The sequence below is a fragment of the Rhinatrema bivittatum genome, chromosome 15 (genome assembly GCF_901001135.1).
Source record: "Rhinatrema bivittatum chromosome 15, aRhiBiv1.1, whole genome shotgun sequence".
Taxonomy (NCBI): Eukaryota; Metazoa; Chordata; class Amphibia; order Gymnophiona; family Rhinatrematidae; genus Rhinatrema; species Rhinatrema bivittatum.
In genome coordinates this window covers 32,592,197-32,606,690 of record NC_042629.1, presented here as the reverse complement: position 1 = coordinate 32,606,690, position 14,494 = coordinate 32,592,197, and the positions used below count along the sequence as shown (strand labels likewise).

Here is a 14,494-nt window from a genome sequence, read left to right as displayed (position 1 = left end):
GCCGGGACAGCGCCATTTTTCGCTGTCCTGATGACTCATGCGCCAGCCAGCAACTTCCTTCAGCTCCGGGCCTGAAGTTCCGAAACAAACAAAAAAAAAGGATAGAAAAAATTTAGGGGTTGGGGTGGAGAGGGGAAGAGGGAGGAAGGGTAGGGGTAGGGATAGGGATAGGAAACTTCCCTCCCAGTCCGCTCCTTAATTGGAGCGGACTGGGAGGGAACTGGGAGAGGCTCGACTGCGTCGCCGCACGTAATTTACTATGATTCACACCCCCCCCCTTACGCACGCAGCCCGCACGGCCAACTGGTTTTATAATTTGCGCGCGCCGGCACACTCATGTTATAAAATCGCTGCGTCCATGTGCGCACACTGGGAACTGCGCGCACATGGACACACGCGCTCCTTTTAAAATCTTCCCCTAAGCGTCAGAGTTATCATTAGCCAAAATAACAGTACAATTAAAAAAAAAAAAAAAAGCTATTGACATGAGATAGAAACGGAATATAGATGTCTTGCCCAGGTAGAGTGGAAACATTTTTCGATCACTCTTAATTTTCCTGCTCGTGGGTTACATATGGTAAACACTTTCACCATGATCAATGAGGCTGTTTACCTAATGGGTAACATATTATATATTTATGTAAGGCTTCCTTAGTGTAATAAACCACTAGCCCTCAATTTCAGGAGCACGTACGGCTCAGTAAAGACACGAGGTGGCGAGAGGAAGGGCACGGAGAGAGAGAGAGACGAGGACGGGGACAAGGAGAGAGGAGAGGAGAGAGGAGAGAGGGACAGGAGGAAGCTGAAGGCCAATCAGCTGGGACAAGGAGAGGAGGCTGGCAGAGAGCAGAGCTGATAGGGAAACAGAGCAGGGAGAGGAATGAGCGAGAGAGAGGAGAGCTGAAGATGGGGGCAACCTGCATCACACAGCTGGGTGCTCTGTAGCCGAGGGTGAACCCAGGTAAAGCAAATGTGATGTTAATAGGGAGGCATTTGCAGAATGCAGACTAAGCCCAATTTCCGAAACTGAATTTCTGCTGTTTAAAATCCGAGCTCGTTGCTACGCAACAGCCAGTGCCTATGCAGATTTTATGTACTCATAACAAAGGCCTATGCTAATTCTATGGTAAGTAAATTAGGTTTAATTGTAATTAATCCTGACTGAATCTGACAAAATTTAAATTTGATGTCACTGTTTCAAGCCATTTCCTCTCGAGCCTGCAAAATTCACTAGAAATTGGCCATACAGTTTGACATATGCATATGATTTTACTGTATTTGGAAGTCATAGTGGTCAAAAAAAAAGGGGCTTGGCTTTGCTCCACTCCGACAATGGAGCAGAAAAATTCAGAATTTATTATCGGGAAGGCCTATTAGCTAAAGGTTTTGTTCACTACTCATGGGTAAGGGCTGGGGTTTCCATCAATTCACCAGGAGCTAACTGCAGAAACCCCTCCTCCCAGGCGTGAGCAGTGAGCAGGAGGCCCATGTTTTATAGAGAACCACCAAGCAGTTTGTTTAAGCTGTACATCCAGGGACTTTTCTTTGAAGGCTGCTTAACTCTTCGTTTTGCTATTTCAGGCTCTTTAGCTTTGGCTGTGCCCTGGCAACATCACTCCTGTCCAATTAGTCTCACATGTTCTAGTCCTTTCCTGCGTATTCCAAGCTCTGAAACCCTTAAACACCTTTAACTTATTTTACGGAGCCCTACGGGTTGGGGGATGGTGAGAGACTGATGTGCACGGGCCTGGGAGGGGGACCTCCTGGTGACAGCATCTGATGATCTGAAGACCGCGAAGCAATGTGACAAGACAGGGACTGGGGGGGCCAGAGGGCTGCTTAGAGAGAGGGATAACCAGCAGGAAAAAAAATAAAAAGGAGGTGATAATGTCCCTGGACAGATCATTGGTGAGGTCTCGCCTGGAGTACCTGGAGACCTCATCTCAAAAAAAAGGATAGAGACAGGATGGAGGCGGCCCAGAGAGAGGCAACTAAACTGGTGCAGGTCTGCACCAAAAGACACGGGCGTGGAGGCCTGAGGGGCTAAATGTGTGTATCCTAGAGAAGAGGAGAGAGGGGGGCGGATAGGATACGACTTTTTAAACAAACAATGCACAAGAATGTAACCTTCTTCTGATGCAAAGGAAGCCGTAGAGCTAGAGGTCAGGACATGAAACTCCAAGGCGGGGGGAGACTCAGGAACAAGATCAGGAAATGTTTTTTCCTGGCAAAGCGAGATGGATGCCCTCCCAGAAGGATGGTGAGGGCAAGAACGGTAACAGAATTCAAAACGCTGTGGGGCTAGGGGATATAAATGAATAGAGACTGGAAGGACCATTTTGATATTTATTTGCTGACGTTTCCTAGGTTACTCTCTTATGGGCTAGGGTAGGACTCTTTACAAGTTAATAACCATCAATACAGCCACTCCCGGCAACGAACCACCTGCATTTGACTTTTGTTTATTCATAGGCCAAAAGTTATTTTTTTTGTTGTTGGTTTTTTTTTTTCAGTATTATGCAGATAAAATGCACTTATCTTGTTTCTTTCTGAAAACCCAACTCCCCGACACGGGACCGTGCTTCGAGAGCCTGCATCAGGGGGATTCTATCGTGTAGCGTCAGGGTTCCCCCGACAGCCACAGAGCCTCCTCCAGTTGGGCCACTGGGTGGGATGGGATCCCTCGGAAGCCAAAAGCCACTTCTCTGGTTCGGCCACGGTGGGGGATGAGCTCCGCCGTGGCCGCGCTGGTCTTTCTGTGCAGTGGAGAGGAGAGGGAAGCTGTGCGTGGCCCTGTACACACCCAGCTTAGAGGGGACATTGCCGGCAGCCTCCTTCAGTTTGGCTGCTGGGCGAGATGGGATGTCTCAGCAGCCAAGGTTTACCAATTCTGCTGGCAAATAAAGGCCCACAGACACCCCCCCCCCCCTTACAGCCTGGCACCTGGAGGCCTGGAGGCCTTGAGGCCTTGGGCCCTCCCCCCTCCCCCCCCTCCCCCCAGTACACCACTGCTGGGTAACCCTTTTCCCTGACGTGGAAGGGCAGCAGTGACTCCTCATTTCAGAAGTGAAGTTTTTGGGCCTTGAAAGTTTTTCGCCCTTTTTGGTGTGTGAGGAGGTTTCGTGCCGCCCCCCTCCTCACGGTTGAAGCTGGGCGATATTAGCCTGTTCAATTTTCTCGGCCTAACGAGAGGTCACCTCAGAAGCAGTCCTGAGAGCAGAGGCAAGACCTTTTGGAGACCCCATCTGGACCCAGGCTGGGGAAGAACCGGACTTGTGTGGACCTCAGATACGATTTTGAGACTCAGGGGGTGGTCCGCACACATAAGGGATTTCCCTGCCCAACCGGGATTTCTTATTCTCTCACTCCCTGAGGAATGAGCTCTAACCCGGGAACCGACACTGAGGACACCCACAGAGAGGAAAGGAAGAAGAGTCTGCGCTGTAAATACCCCAGGGGCAGCACAGTTGTCTCCGTGATTGTACATTTGTTTATTTAATCTAAAGTTTAAGTTGAACACCCAGTCCGTGTCCTGCCTGCTCCCTGCAGCATTCCCGCTCACATACGGCACGGGAGGACACACCAGGAGGGATTCCAGGGCACCGCCCGGGCCTGGAAGGTCCACACACACCTGGGGACAAGCAGAGAGAGGGGAAATGTGCCCCCCAAGAAACAAATCCTGTTATGGCCATTTGGGAGACAGTGCTCCCTCCGAAAAAGGGTTACAAGTGATTTTAGGTAAAAACGCCCTTTATGCACTCAGCGTCTTGAAGGTAAATGAGCCGGCAGGCTGGCTTCTCTCCTCATAATGATGTGACTTCGAAGCCGAGGATCCTCTCTGCTACTAAGGGCAGGGGCTTGAACAGGTGCCTCGGTGGCTCTTCACTTTGCTGCTGCTTCACACAAGTTCCACTTTGAAAATTATCATGACAAAGCTACTCGCTCATGATTGCACCTGCTGTTTGGTGTGCCCAGAGAATTTATGTGCATACTTTAATTAAAAAGTGCGAGTGTAAGTCCCACCCACCTCCAGACTCCACCTCTGGAGCCCCTCATCCCCATGCATATAAAAGTATGGGGCAGATTTTCAAAGGGGTACGCGTGTAAGAGTCGCGCGTACCCCCCGAAAACCTGCCCCAAGTTCCCCCTGCGCACGCCGAGCCTATGTTGAATAGGCTCGGCGGCGCCCGCAAGCCCTGGGACGTGCGTAAGTCCCGGGGCTTTCCTGGGGGGGCGTGTCGGGGGCATGTCGCGGCGGCGCATCATCTCGGGGCGGGGCCGCAGGCGTGGTTCCGGCCCGGGGGCATTTCGGGGGCGTGGCCGAGGCCTCCGAAACTGCTCCCAGGCCGGGGAATCGCGCGGACAGCAGCCGTAACTTTTCAAACAAAGGTAGGGGGGGTTTAGATAGGGCTGGGGGGCGGGTTAGGTAGGGGAAGGGAGGGGAGGGGAAGGTGCGGGGAGGTGGAAGGAAAGTTCCCTCCGAGGTCGCTCCATTTTCGGAGCAGCCTCGGAGGGAACGGAGGCAGGCTGTACGGCTCGGTGCGCGCAGGCTGCCGATTTTTGCGCAGCCTTGCGCACGCCGACCCCTGATTTTAAAAGATATGCGCTGCTACGGGCATATCTATTAAAATCTGGCGTACTCCTGTTTGCGTCGGTCGGGCGTACTTTTTAAAAATCTGCCCTTACGTGCGCACGCATGCATGCACACAGTTTTACATGCCTATTAGTCATGCAGTTCTATGGGTGAATCACCACTTCAGCCACAGAAATCCCTTTGAAAAACCCTCTACAGCACAAATAGTGCAATCAAAGACAGGCAGTGGATATCGTAGACTTGCTGCAGCAGAAAGATATAAACTCACAACCCTGCTAACCAACATGGACTAGGTGGCTCGCACTCTTGGATGCGCCTACGGTAGATCTCAACCTTTAGCACATCATGTGGGTTTTGAGGCCTTGCTCCCAAATTTTAATTATTTTACCCACCTTGATTAACTAATCTTACCCACTGACAGGAAACATCCCTGGTTCAGTTCTCTTTTGGCAGCGATGGAGCAGGTGGCTTCCGCTCCTTTCCGGCTCATCCTGGCGGTTATGGGGCAAATGATTTTTCTCTCTGGCTCCTCGCTACTTCATGGTTGGGGAAGCCTGAGGATAGATGGCCCCGTCTGGTCCTGACTCCAGCGGAGAGGAAGGATGCAGACAGCTCTGCTCATCCTCTGCTTCTCTCTCCGTCACTGGACAAGGAGGAGAAGGCAGATGGGCAGTGCCTGATCCTGACTTCTCTCTGCTCTGGTGAACCGGCAAGGAAGAGGCTAATGGAGGGCAGTCCTGGTGGTCTTGCAGCCCCTCCCCCCCATCCATAATGTGTCTCACCCCACCAAAAGGCTAGTATGTTTGAGGCACAATGCACTCCCCTGCGCTAACAATGGGTTCCTGGCCTCTCTAGTACTGGTCTGAATCACAAAACAAGGAAAAGGACGTAACATTAATACATCTTTTATTTATTTATTTATTTATTTATTTATTTAAGGTTTTTATATACCGGCAATCATGAGGACATATCTTGCTGGTTTACATGAAACGGGGTGCATTAAATACATCAAACTAAAACTGTGGTGATCGAAGGAAACAGTTACAATTAACAAGGGTCACAGAACTTGGAGAAGAAGGAAGAGATAGGAAAGAATAACTGGTTAGACAAAATACAAATTAAATTAATTAAATACTATGTACAAATGGTATTGTTAATGGTTGAATGTTTTGGGGAGTCCTTGGATTGAGTCCTTGGATTGTGTCATTAGATTGTGTCTGGGAAAGCTTGCTTGAATAACCAAGTCTTAAGTCCTTTCCTAAAAGTTAGGAGGCATCTTAACCTGAAATGCTGGACTATTAATAGACGCCTAACCCCACACAGTCCGAAAGTGGAAACTATAGTGATACCAAACAAAAACAAAGTTCCACCCACTCTCTCTTTTTTTTTTTTTTTTTTTTTAAACTCACGATAATGTAACTTCTTTTCCCAAAACAGTGCACTTAGACTGTATCTGGAAGTATTTATAGGACCTTCAGATCAGAGGCTGATTCAGTTGCTCAACAAGCTTTGCGATGTGTCAGCCCCTGATGTGACGGTCCTATAAATATTTCCAGATACAGTTTAAGTGCCCTGTTTCAGGAAAAGGAGTTTCATTATCGTGAGGTTTTAGAAAATAATAATAATGAAAAAAAAGATAGTGGGTGGAACTTTGGTTTTGTTTGGGACTATGAATAGACCCATGCACCCAACATTCATTTCAATCAAGGATAAAATATGTAAACATGCAAAACAAATATATATAAATACGCAAAAAATAAAAAAGGGGGCAGGAGGAGCCTCCAGGGTTATGTTCTGTAAGTCCCAGTATTGGTCCAGGAGCACCAGCAGCGAAAAGAAGACAATCTTCATGCCCTATTTCAGGGGTGGCCGACTCCGGCCCTCAAGAGCCACAAACAGGCCAGGTTTTAAGGATATCGACAATGGAGATGCACGAAAGAGATCTGCCTACGATGGAGGCAGTGCACAGAAATTTATCTCATGCATAATCACCGTGGCTATCCGTAAAACGTGGTCTGTTTGTGGCTCTCAAGGACCGGAGTCGGCCACCCTTGCCCTAGTTAATAGTTGTACTAATTTTGTAGGTTCTCTCTCTGGTCAGGCAATGATGAAAACCATGTTGGAGAATGTGTGCCATGAAAGCCCCAGGCATAACCACCAATAGTGCCACGTACGTGAGCACTAGGATGCTGCTGCAGAGGAATTTAAAGGATTCCCATCCACATCACACAGCTGATATAGGTGAAAGTATAAAGGATTTCTACAAAGTGCTAGTGCTATACGAAGGCTAGCAGATGTAACGGGGGTTATTACCCACTTACCTGCACAGGTTTGATGCGTATGGCTCTAGCAGTGATGCCCCTGTTTTATCACAGCTGTGGAAGAGACAAAGCCTCAGGCTGCAGTTTGTTTGGTCCCACAGATCATCTGGAAGAACTTACTTTTATGGAATGGATGCTTAATGGCTCCTGTGCAGAGCACTGAGCCAAATAGGCTTCTATGGTGGTACATATCTAGTAGGGATGTGTTTTCATAGACAGCTACACACAAATAATGATATTTGTTGTCTTGCTTTCTGTTCTCAAAGAGAAACTAGAGAAACAATCAAAACTGTTTTATTTTTCCCCTCCCCTCTTGACATACCCACAATCCAACCAACGCCTAATGCTCATCCCCCATACACTCGCTCATCCCTAGATGCACTTAACCCACCCCTAAATGTCTTGTGGACACCCCTTTTCCCTCACTCACTACCACCAGTTCCCCCGATGCACTTGTTTGCCCATGCCTTGGGTGGCTGGCTGCCGTTTACTGCTTCAAATGCCGCTGTTGAGAGCTTTTTGGTTTGAGCCTTGCGTGCCCTGTAGCACTATCCCAACTGCAAAGCTTGACCAGTGGCCTTAGAAAAGGCAGACGACAGCCAGCCGGAGGAAAACATCTCGCTTTGCTTTGCCCTTGCCGGTCAGAGGTCTGAAGTAATTAAATCAAGAGATCATTAGGGAAGATTAAGGGAGCATCAGGCCAGGATGTGACAGGATATCCCGGGCACCATAAGGTCATTTCTACTCACTAAGGGTGACTTAGCATTTGGGATTTCTTTCACGTGATGGCAAACACATGAATAAGGAGAGAAGCCATGAAGAGTAAAGTAAAAAAACCACATTCTACGCTGCCACTAAATTTAACTTTTTCCTTTGTTCATTATTAGGTACCTGATAGACCTGAAAGGACTTTTGATCCTGGGCTCGTTTCTCCTATAACCACTCCAGGGAAAACAAGGCACGTAACTCATGTTTAGGGAATAATTTCCGCCAGACTGCCTGAAGCTGCTGGGTGCCTGCTCAAAAGGATGGACACTCACTTCCATTGCGAGGTTTGGCGATAGAGATGGAACGAAGCCAGGAGACTGGGAATAGCATTTTGTTTTTTTTTATTCTCGCTGAAAAAAGTGCTGGGAGAGATCTGCAATGTTTAGGGAGTAGATAGCAGCTTGTTCAGCATTTTATCCAAAAGATGGCACTATTAGTGTTACAGTGTTCCCCGATGTCATGTTGGGGCACTGGTTCAGTAATGATTCAGGAAGAAAAGCAACCCCCTTCATGGGTAGAAAAGAAAAAAAGCAACACAGGCCTCGGACTTGAGATGCAGCTGATCAACTATTCCACGTCTAACCTGCCAGACCTGGATTTCAAGGAAAGTGCATTCTGTGCCACTTAGATACCTGATGTAACCCTTCTCTTGGTTTGTGGCTACAGCAAAGTCCAGGGCCACAGTTTCACCCCTGGATCTCCACACTGCTCAAATACACCAGACTTCAGCCCTAGGTGCCGGGATTCACCGACGGGGAGGACGTCCAAGCCTCCGGGGCCCTAGAGGGGTGTGGTGGCTGCTACACCCAGTCACTCTCCACGCTCCCACGTCAGTACTCACTGATAGCTGTCTTCAACAGCCAGGAACCATTGGATAGGGTTCAACAAAAAAATCAAGAAAAGAATCCATGCTAAAATGGCAAACATCATCATCATCATCAACAAAAGAATTACAATCCCCGGTGCAGAGGTTTCTTTATCCATTTTTCTTCTCCTTGGCGCTGAATCAGTGTCCATAAATCCTTCCCCATAGAGGAATCTGGAATAGGCTATCAGTGAAGAAAAAAAACAGAAAAACTCTCCCTCTTCTCAAAAGCTGTTTGTATTTACTTTACTTGTACGCTGTATTGTTGTTTCATACATTTGCTAATAAAAGCTTTAAATACAAAAAAAAAAATCCCAGCACTTAAATCCCACTATTAGCTGAGGGAGAGCCAAACAACTGCACTCCAGTCCCTCAGAACAGGGCGTAGTTGCCCTACTGGTGGGAGCCGGTCCCCCCCCCAAAAAAATCCAAAATGCACCCAAATACTCAAGGCAGCAAGGTCGTGCCCGGGAGGGCTCCTTCCAACACTGTCCTCTGCGTAGACCGTGAACCCCCCCCCCCCCCCCCGGGGCAATGCCCAGCGACTTCCCTTCCTGAAACTGCAACGGGCAAACAAAAGCGAGAGACCAGAACAGAAGTGAACTCTGAGCAGGACCAATCCCCAAAGAGGCGAAGGGCAGAACTGTCAAGGAGGGATGAAAAATGCAAAAGTCCCCAAAATCGGGAAATTATTGGCGAAGAGGTGAAGCCTGCTTGACACCTGACCTGAGAGCCACGTATAAAGGAGGCGCATGGCTATTGTGATGAAGCAAGAGTGGGACACTCGGATGGAAGAAAGAAAATCAGCACCAGGCTTGCAAGATGGTTGCAGGCAATAGGGGACAAGCTGCAGTAGTTTTAGTTTTGCCTCATTGCAGGAAGGAAATTATAGTCAGGCTTAGGTCTTCGAGCCTGAACTTCTGCCTAACCAGAATGAAGACTGAAATGTATTCGCATGTAATGGCTGACTTTGCCATTGCTGTCTCAGGAAGTCAGAATTACCCACGGAGGAGATGGCGGAGGGAAAACCAAAATCTGGTAACAGCATTCAAACAAGCATAAGATAAGCACAGAGGATCCCTAGTAGCAGGTAATAAAGCACCATATACAGAGCGAGATGGATACATTACAAACTGAAATGGTAGTGCTAGGTTTGCAAGGTGCCTCCGGGAAAGCACCGAGATAACCTGCACAGATTGGGAGTTACAACCCTAACCAGCAGTGGTATCACCACACTGGCCTGCCCCGCATGACGGCACCATGGCTAAAGGTAATAACTTCAGTGAGCACGGGGAGGTCGGGATATTTTACAGAACTTCACTAACCTTGGTGGCTGGGGGAGTTATCACATTTGATAACAGGGACATAGAAGGGGGTCTGGCTGTTGGATTAAGTATTGGGCTCTGAAGAATCAAAGCTGAAGATGGGAAGAAGCCTCCGAGGCTATGCTCTAAATCTTATGCTCCCTGTTGTCTGACCTTCCCGAGGAAGTGGTGGGTGGGGGGGGGGGGGGGGGGGGGGGGGGGGGCGACACCATCAACAGTGCAAGGGGCAGTAAAATTCTAAATCCATCACTAGCAGAGGTGGTGGAGGCCAGTACCTGAATGTAATCCACTTTGAAGTGTCAAAAAAAGCGGAATGCAAAAAAATAATTAAAAAATAAAAATTATTCTAATGGATTCTGGCCATGTTTGGAACAGATAGTGGTAGAAAAAAGGTTGCGAGGTGAGGTAAAATTAGGTTGCATGTTGGAATTTATATGTGCATCTAACCAAAGTGAAGGAATCTCAACTGGGCAAACCAGATGGGGCATTTTGGTCTTTATGTGCCACAATCTATTATCTTATTCTGTTGCAATGTAAAACTGCCTCAACCTCAGCCTGTCCTTTATAACCTAGATCCATCTGATATCAGTTTAATGTTCACTATAGTCCCCCATTAACTTTCTTACCCAATGAGTCTGGTAGCTGGCACCAAACTAGTAATTTTAAACTGCAAAATGAATTATTTCCCGCCATCACGGAATGTATATAAAACTGGTTTGAAAGCAATTCAAAGACACTACGACCATGTTCTCTAGGTGCCGTACCGTAACATGCTGCAGCAGAATACATGGGGCTGCATAGTCTGTGAGAACACCAACTGTACGTTTATGCAGTGCATAGAGAATTATACAAGGCTCTGGCAGGTAGGTCTTCAGGTTTCTTGTGATCTTGTACAGTACAAGCCTACCTGCCCATCACTGGCAAATCACATTCCTTTACACCGCTGCACATCACTGTGTCTTCTCTGCCTTTGTGGTGAGAAGCACTCAGTCACAGCTATGTTCCTTTAAAGTATGCCATTGGCTCCTGGTGTTCTCCACACAGATGAAGAATTTTTAATGGACGCTCATCTCTCCTTGCTCAGACTTACTCAAAGTGCAACCACTTGTCGGCAGGAGGTGTTGCAAGACCCAACCAATTTGTGTGCACAGAACATCAGGTCTGCACCACAGAGAGTGGTGCTGCTTCAAATCTCTTTCACTGGTGTTTGTGAAGCTATAATTAGAATAAGCCAGGTCCTGAGAATAGACAAGGAAGTCATTTTTGCTGGTTCACTCCAAACCTGTCTATCAATTCTGAAACCCTCATGTCATCAGACAGATACTATTAGATTAAGAAAGCACAAGGAACATGAAGAAAAGCTTCTGAAGGGAGAATACAGTCACATAGTAGATGACGGCAGAAAAAAAATAAAGAAATCCATTCAGTTTGCTCTCTTATTTCTGACTATACTGCCAATAATATATCCCAGTTGCCAGCCATAAAGCGTGACTACCTGTAAGATATCACTCCTTATCAAAGACGGTTTTGTCAAATTTTTCATTATATACCACACCTTCCTGAGCATGTGGAACCTTGCATTTTGTAGCTATAATTTGGGTTACTCTTCCCTAAGTGCATCACTTTGCACTTATCCACATTAAATTTAATTTGTCATTTGCAAGCCCAGTCTCCAAGTTTTGCAAGCTCCTCTTGCAATTTCTCAAAATCATCTTGTGATTTAACAACTTTGAATAATTTTGTGAAATCGGCAAATTAGATCACAACACGTTCTCATTTCCAGGTCATTTATAAATATATTAAAAAGCAATGGTCCCAGAACAGATCCCTGGGGCATTCACCTTTTTCGATTGGGAAAATTTACCATTTAGCTCTACTGTCTGTTTTCTGTCTTTTAACCAGTTGGCAATCCTGTTTTAATTTGTACACTGTTGTGATGGTTTTTACTGATGTGACGGTTTATAAAACCTAAATAAACCATAAACCATAATAAGACACTGCTCCCTATTCCATGACATTTTAATTTCCTAAGACGTCTCTCATGAGGGACTTTGTGAAATGCTTTCTGGAAGCTTTAACTGGCTCAGCTTTAAGTACATGTTTATTTACGCACTCAAAAACATGTAGCAGATCGATGAAGACTTCCCTTGGCTAAATCCATGTTGGCTTTGTCCCATTAAACTATGCCTATCTATATATTCAGAAATTTTGTTCTCTATGATAGTTTCTACCATTTTGCCTGGCACAGATGTCAGACTTACTGGTCTGTAATTTCCTGGCTCACCCTTTGATCCCTTTTTAAAAATTACATTACATTGGAAACCCTCCAGACTTCATGTATCATAGACAAAGTTAATGATAGATTAAAAATTTCCAATAGCGGGTCTGCAATTTCATTTCTCAGTTCTTTCAGCACTCTGGGATGTATACCATCTGGTCCAGGTGATTTGTTACTCTTTAGTTTGTCAATTTGCCCTAGCACACCTTCCAGGTTCACTGAGATTTGTTTCAGTTCCTCTGAATCATCACCTTTGAATATCATTTCTGGCATGGGTATATCTCTTACATCTTCCTCAGTTAATACTGAAGCAAAGAATTCATTTAGTCTCTCTGCTATGGCTTTGTCATCTCTAAGTGCTTCTTTATCCCTTGATCCCTGGCAGGCTTTTTACCTCAAACTTACCTGAAAACATTTTTATTATGAGTTTTTGCCCCACGGCAAACTTCCTTTCAAATTCTCTCTTTGCCTTCCTTATCAGTGGTTTGCATCTAACTTGCCAGTTCTTATGCTGTTTCCTATTTTCTTCATTCAGCTCCCTTTCCCATTTCTTGAAAGATATTCTTTTAGATATTATAGCATCGCTCACCTCACCTTTTAACCATGCCGGTTGTCATTCAGACTTCCTTCCATCTTTTCTCATGGGTGGAATACATCTGTTCTGGGCTTCCAAGATGATATTTTTAAACAACATTCATGCCTGATCTAAACTCTTAACCTTTGTAGTTGCTCCTTTCAGTTTTTTCTATCCATTTTCCTCATTTTATCATAGTCACTCTTCTGAAAGTTAAATGCTGTCGCAGTAGATGTTTTCAGCATCCTCCTTCTGGTTATTAAGTCAAATTTGATCATGTTGTGATCATTGTTGCCGAGTGGCTCCAACACCGTTACCTTTCGCACCAAATCCCGTGTTCCACTAAGGTCTAGGTCTAAAATAGTTTCCCCTCTTGTTGGTTCTTGTACCAGCTGCTCCATGAGCAGTCATTTATTTCACCTAGGAACTTTCCCTCTCTAGCATGTCCTGATGTGACAGTCACCCAATCACCCAGTCAGTACTGGCGTTATTGATATCACCCATTATTACTATGCCGCTGATTTTGTTAGCTTCCCTAATTTCATTTAGCATTTCATTGTCTGTCTGTTCATTCTGGCCAGGTGGATGGTAATACATCTGAGGCTTGTGTTTTTTTTCTACCCATGAAGGGGGTTGCTTTACATTAAAGAAAACCCTTGATTTTTTTGTTGAACCCTATCCAGTGGTTCCTGGCTGTTGAAGTGATGGGGGGCAACACCATCAACAGTGCAAGGGGCAGTAAAATTCTAAATCCATCGCTGGGCAAGGCCTGAAATAGCCTACTAGCGGAGGTGGTGGAGGCCAGGCCAGTACCTGAATGTAATCCACTTTGAGGTGCCAAAAAAGCGGAATGCAAAAAAATAATTAAAAAATAAAAATTATTCTAATGGATTCTGGCCATGTTTGGAACAGATAGTGGTAGAAAAAAAAGGTTTAATTAAACAAAATAATGGCCATTTTCAGTTTGGACTACCATTAACTTTCAAACAAATGCACGTCCCTATCTCCTACTGACTCTGGCTATGGGAAGTGTCTGTTATCCTTGATCGGGAAATCCAGTTTCTCCACTGTTCTCATGCTGCACTTTTACGGGCCTGGCTCCTTTTCGTCTGTTTAGTGCCTTTTGGGCACAGCTCCTCTCCTCTCACTGACCGGGGCAGTGTCAGGATCACAGCAGACCGCTGTGTGCATTCCAGATTTCTTCTGGGAAAACTCACACTCTTACTCCAGGTACTTCAGGCAGGAGACGTTTTACTCCGAGTCCCTTCTAGGTATGCTGGCAGTTGGAAGGAGAAATTGTGCTCCTTCTAAAAACTTCTAGAAACTTCCAGATCCTTCACTGAGCCCCTTTAAATTCACTAGGCTGGGGGTGTCTGTCTATATCCTTACAGGGACATTCAATCATCCCACACTCTGAAAGCCATTCCTTACTCCAAAACAGGCTCTTTGTACTAAGGACATCGATATTAGTGGGGTCTTATATACATCTTAGCATCAGCTGCAAAAAAAAACAAAACTGTTTCTCCCTGACATCTTCACGATAGTGCTCCCAAAGATATTGAACAAAACTGGCCCCGTGACTGATCCCTGAGGCACTGCCTCTTTTTCTTCCATTTACCACCGTGCTCTGCCATCTGTCTCTTCACCAAATGTATAATCCAGTCCGCCATGTTAGGTCCCACCCCTAGAATGCTCAGTTTATTTACGAGTCTTCTAGGTGCAATCGCGTAAAATGTTTTACTGAAATTCTAAGTATACCATATCCAGCA

The 14,494-nt window shown here is 46.1% G+C and overlaps 1 protein-coding gene across 3 annotated transcripts in view; it reads left to right on the top strand.

Moving 5' to 3' along the window:
* The window catches only part of IGSF5 (immunoglobulin superfamily member 5), a 70,816-nt gene extending 60,777 nt beyond the window's left edge, over window positions 1-10,039 (top strand). For all 3 annotated transcript variants that reach the window (XM_029579017.1, XM_029579016.1, XM_029579018.1), the window contains one exon: window positions 7,803-10,039. In XM_029579017.1, coding sequence (XP_029434877.1) covers window positions 7,803-7,892 — 90 coding nt within the window. In that variant the 3' untranslated portion in view covers window positions 7,893-10,039. The remainder of the gene's footprint in view (window positions 1-7,802) is intronic.
* Window positions 10,040-14,494: the final 4,455 nt, after the last annotated feature.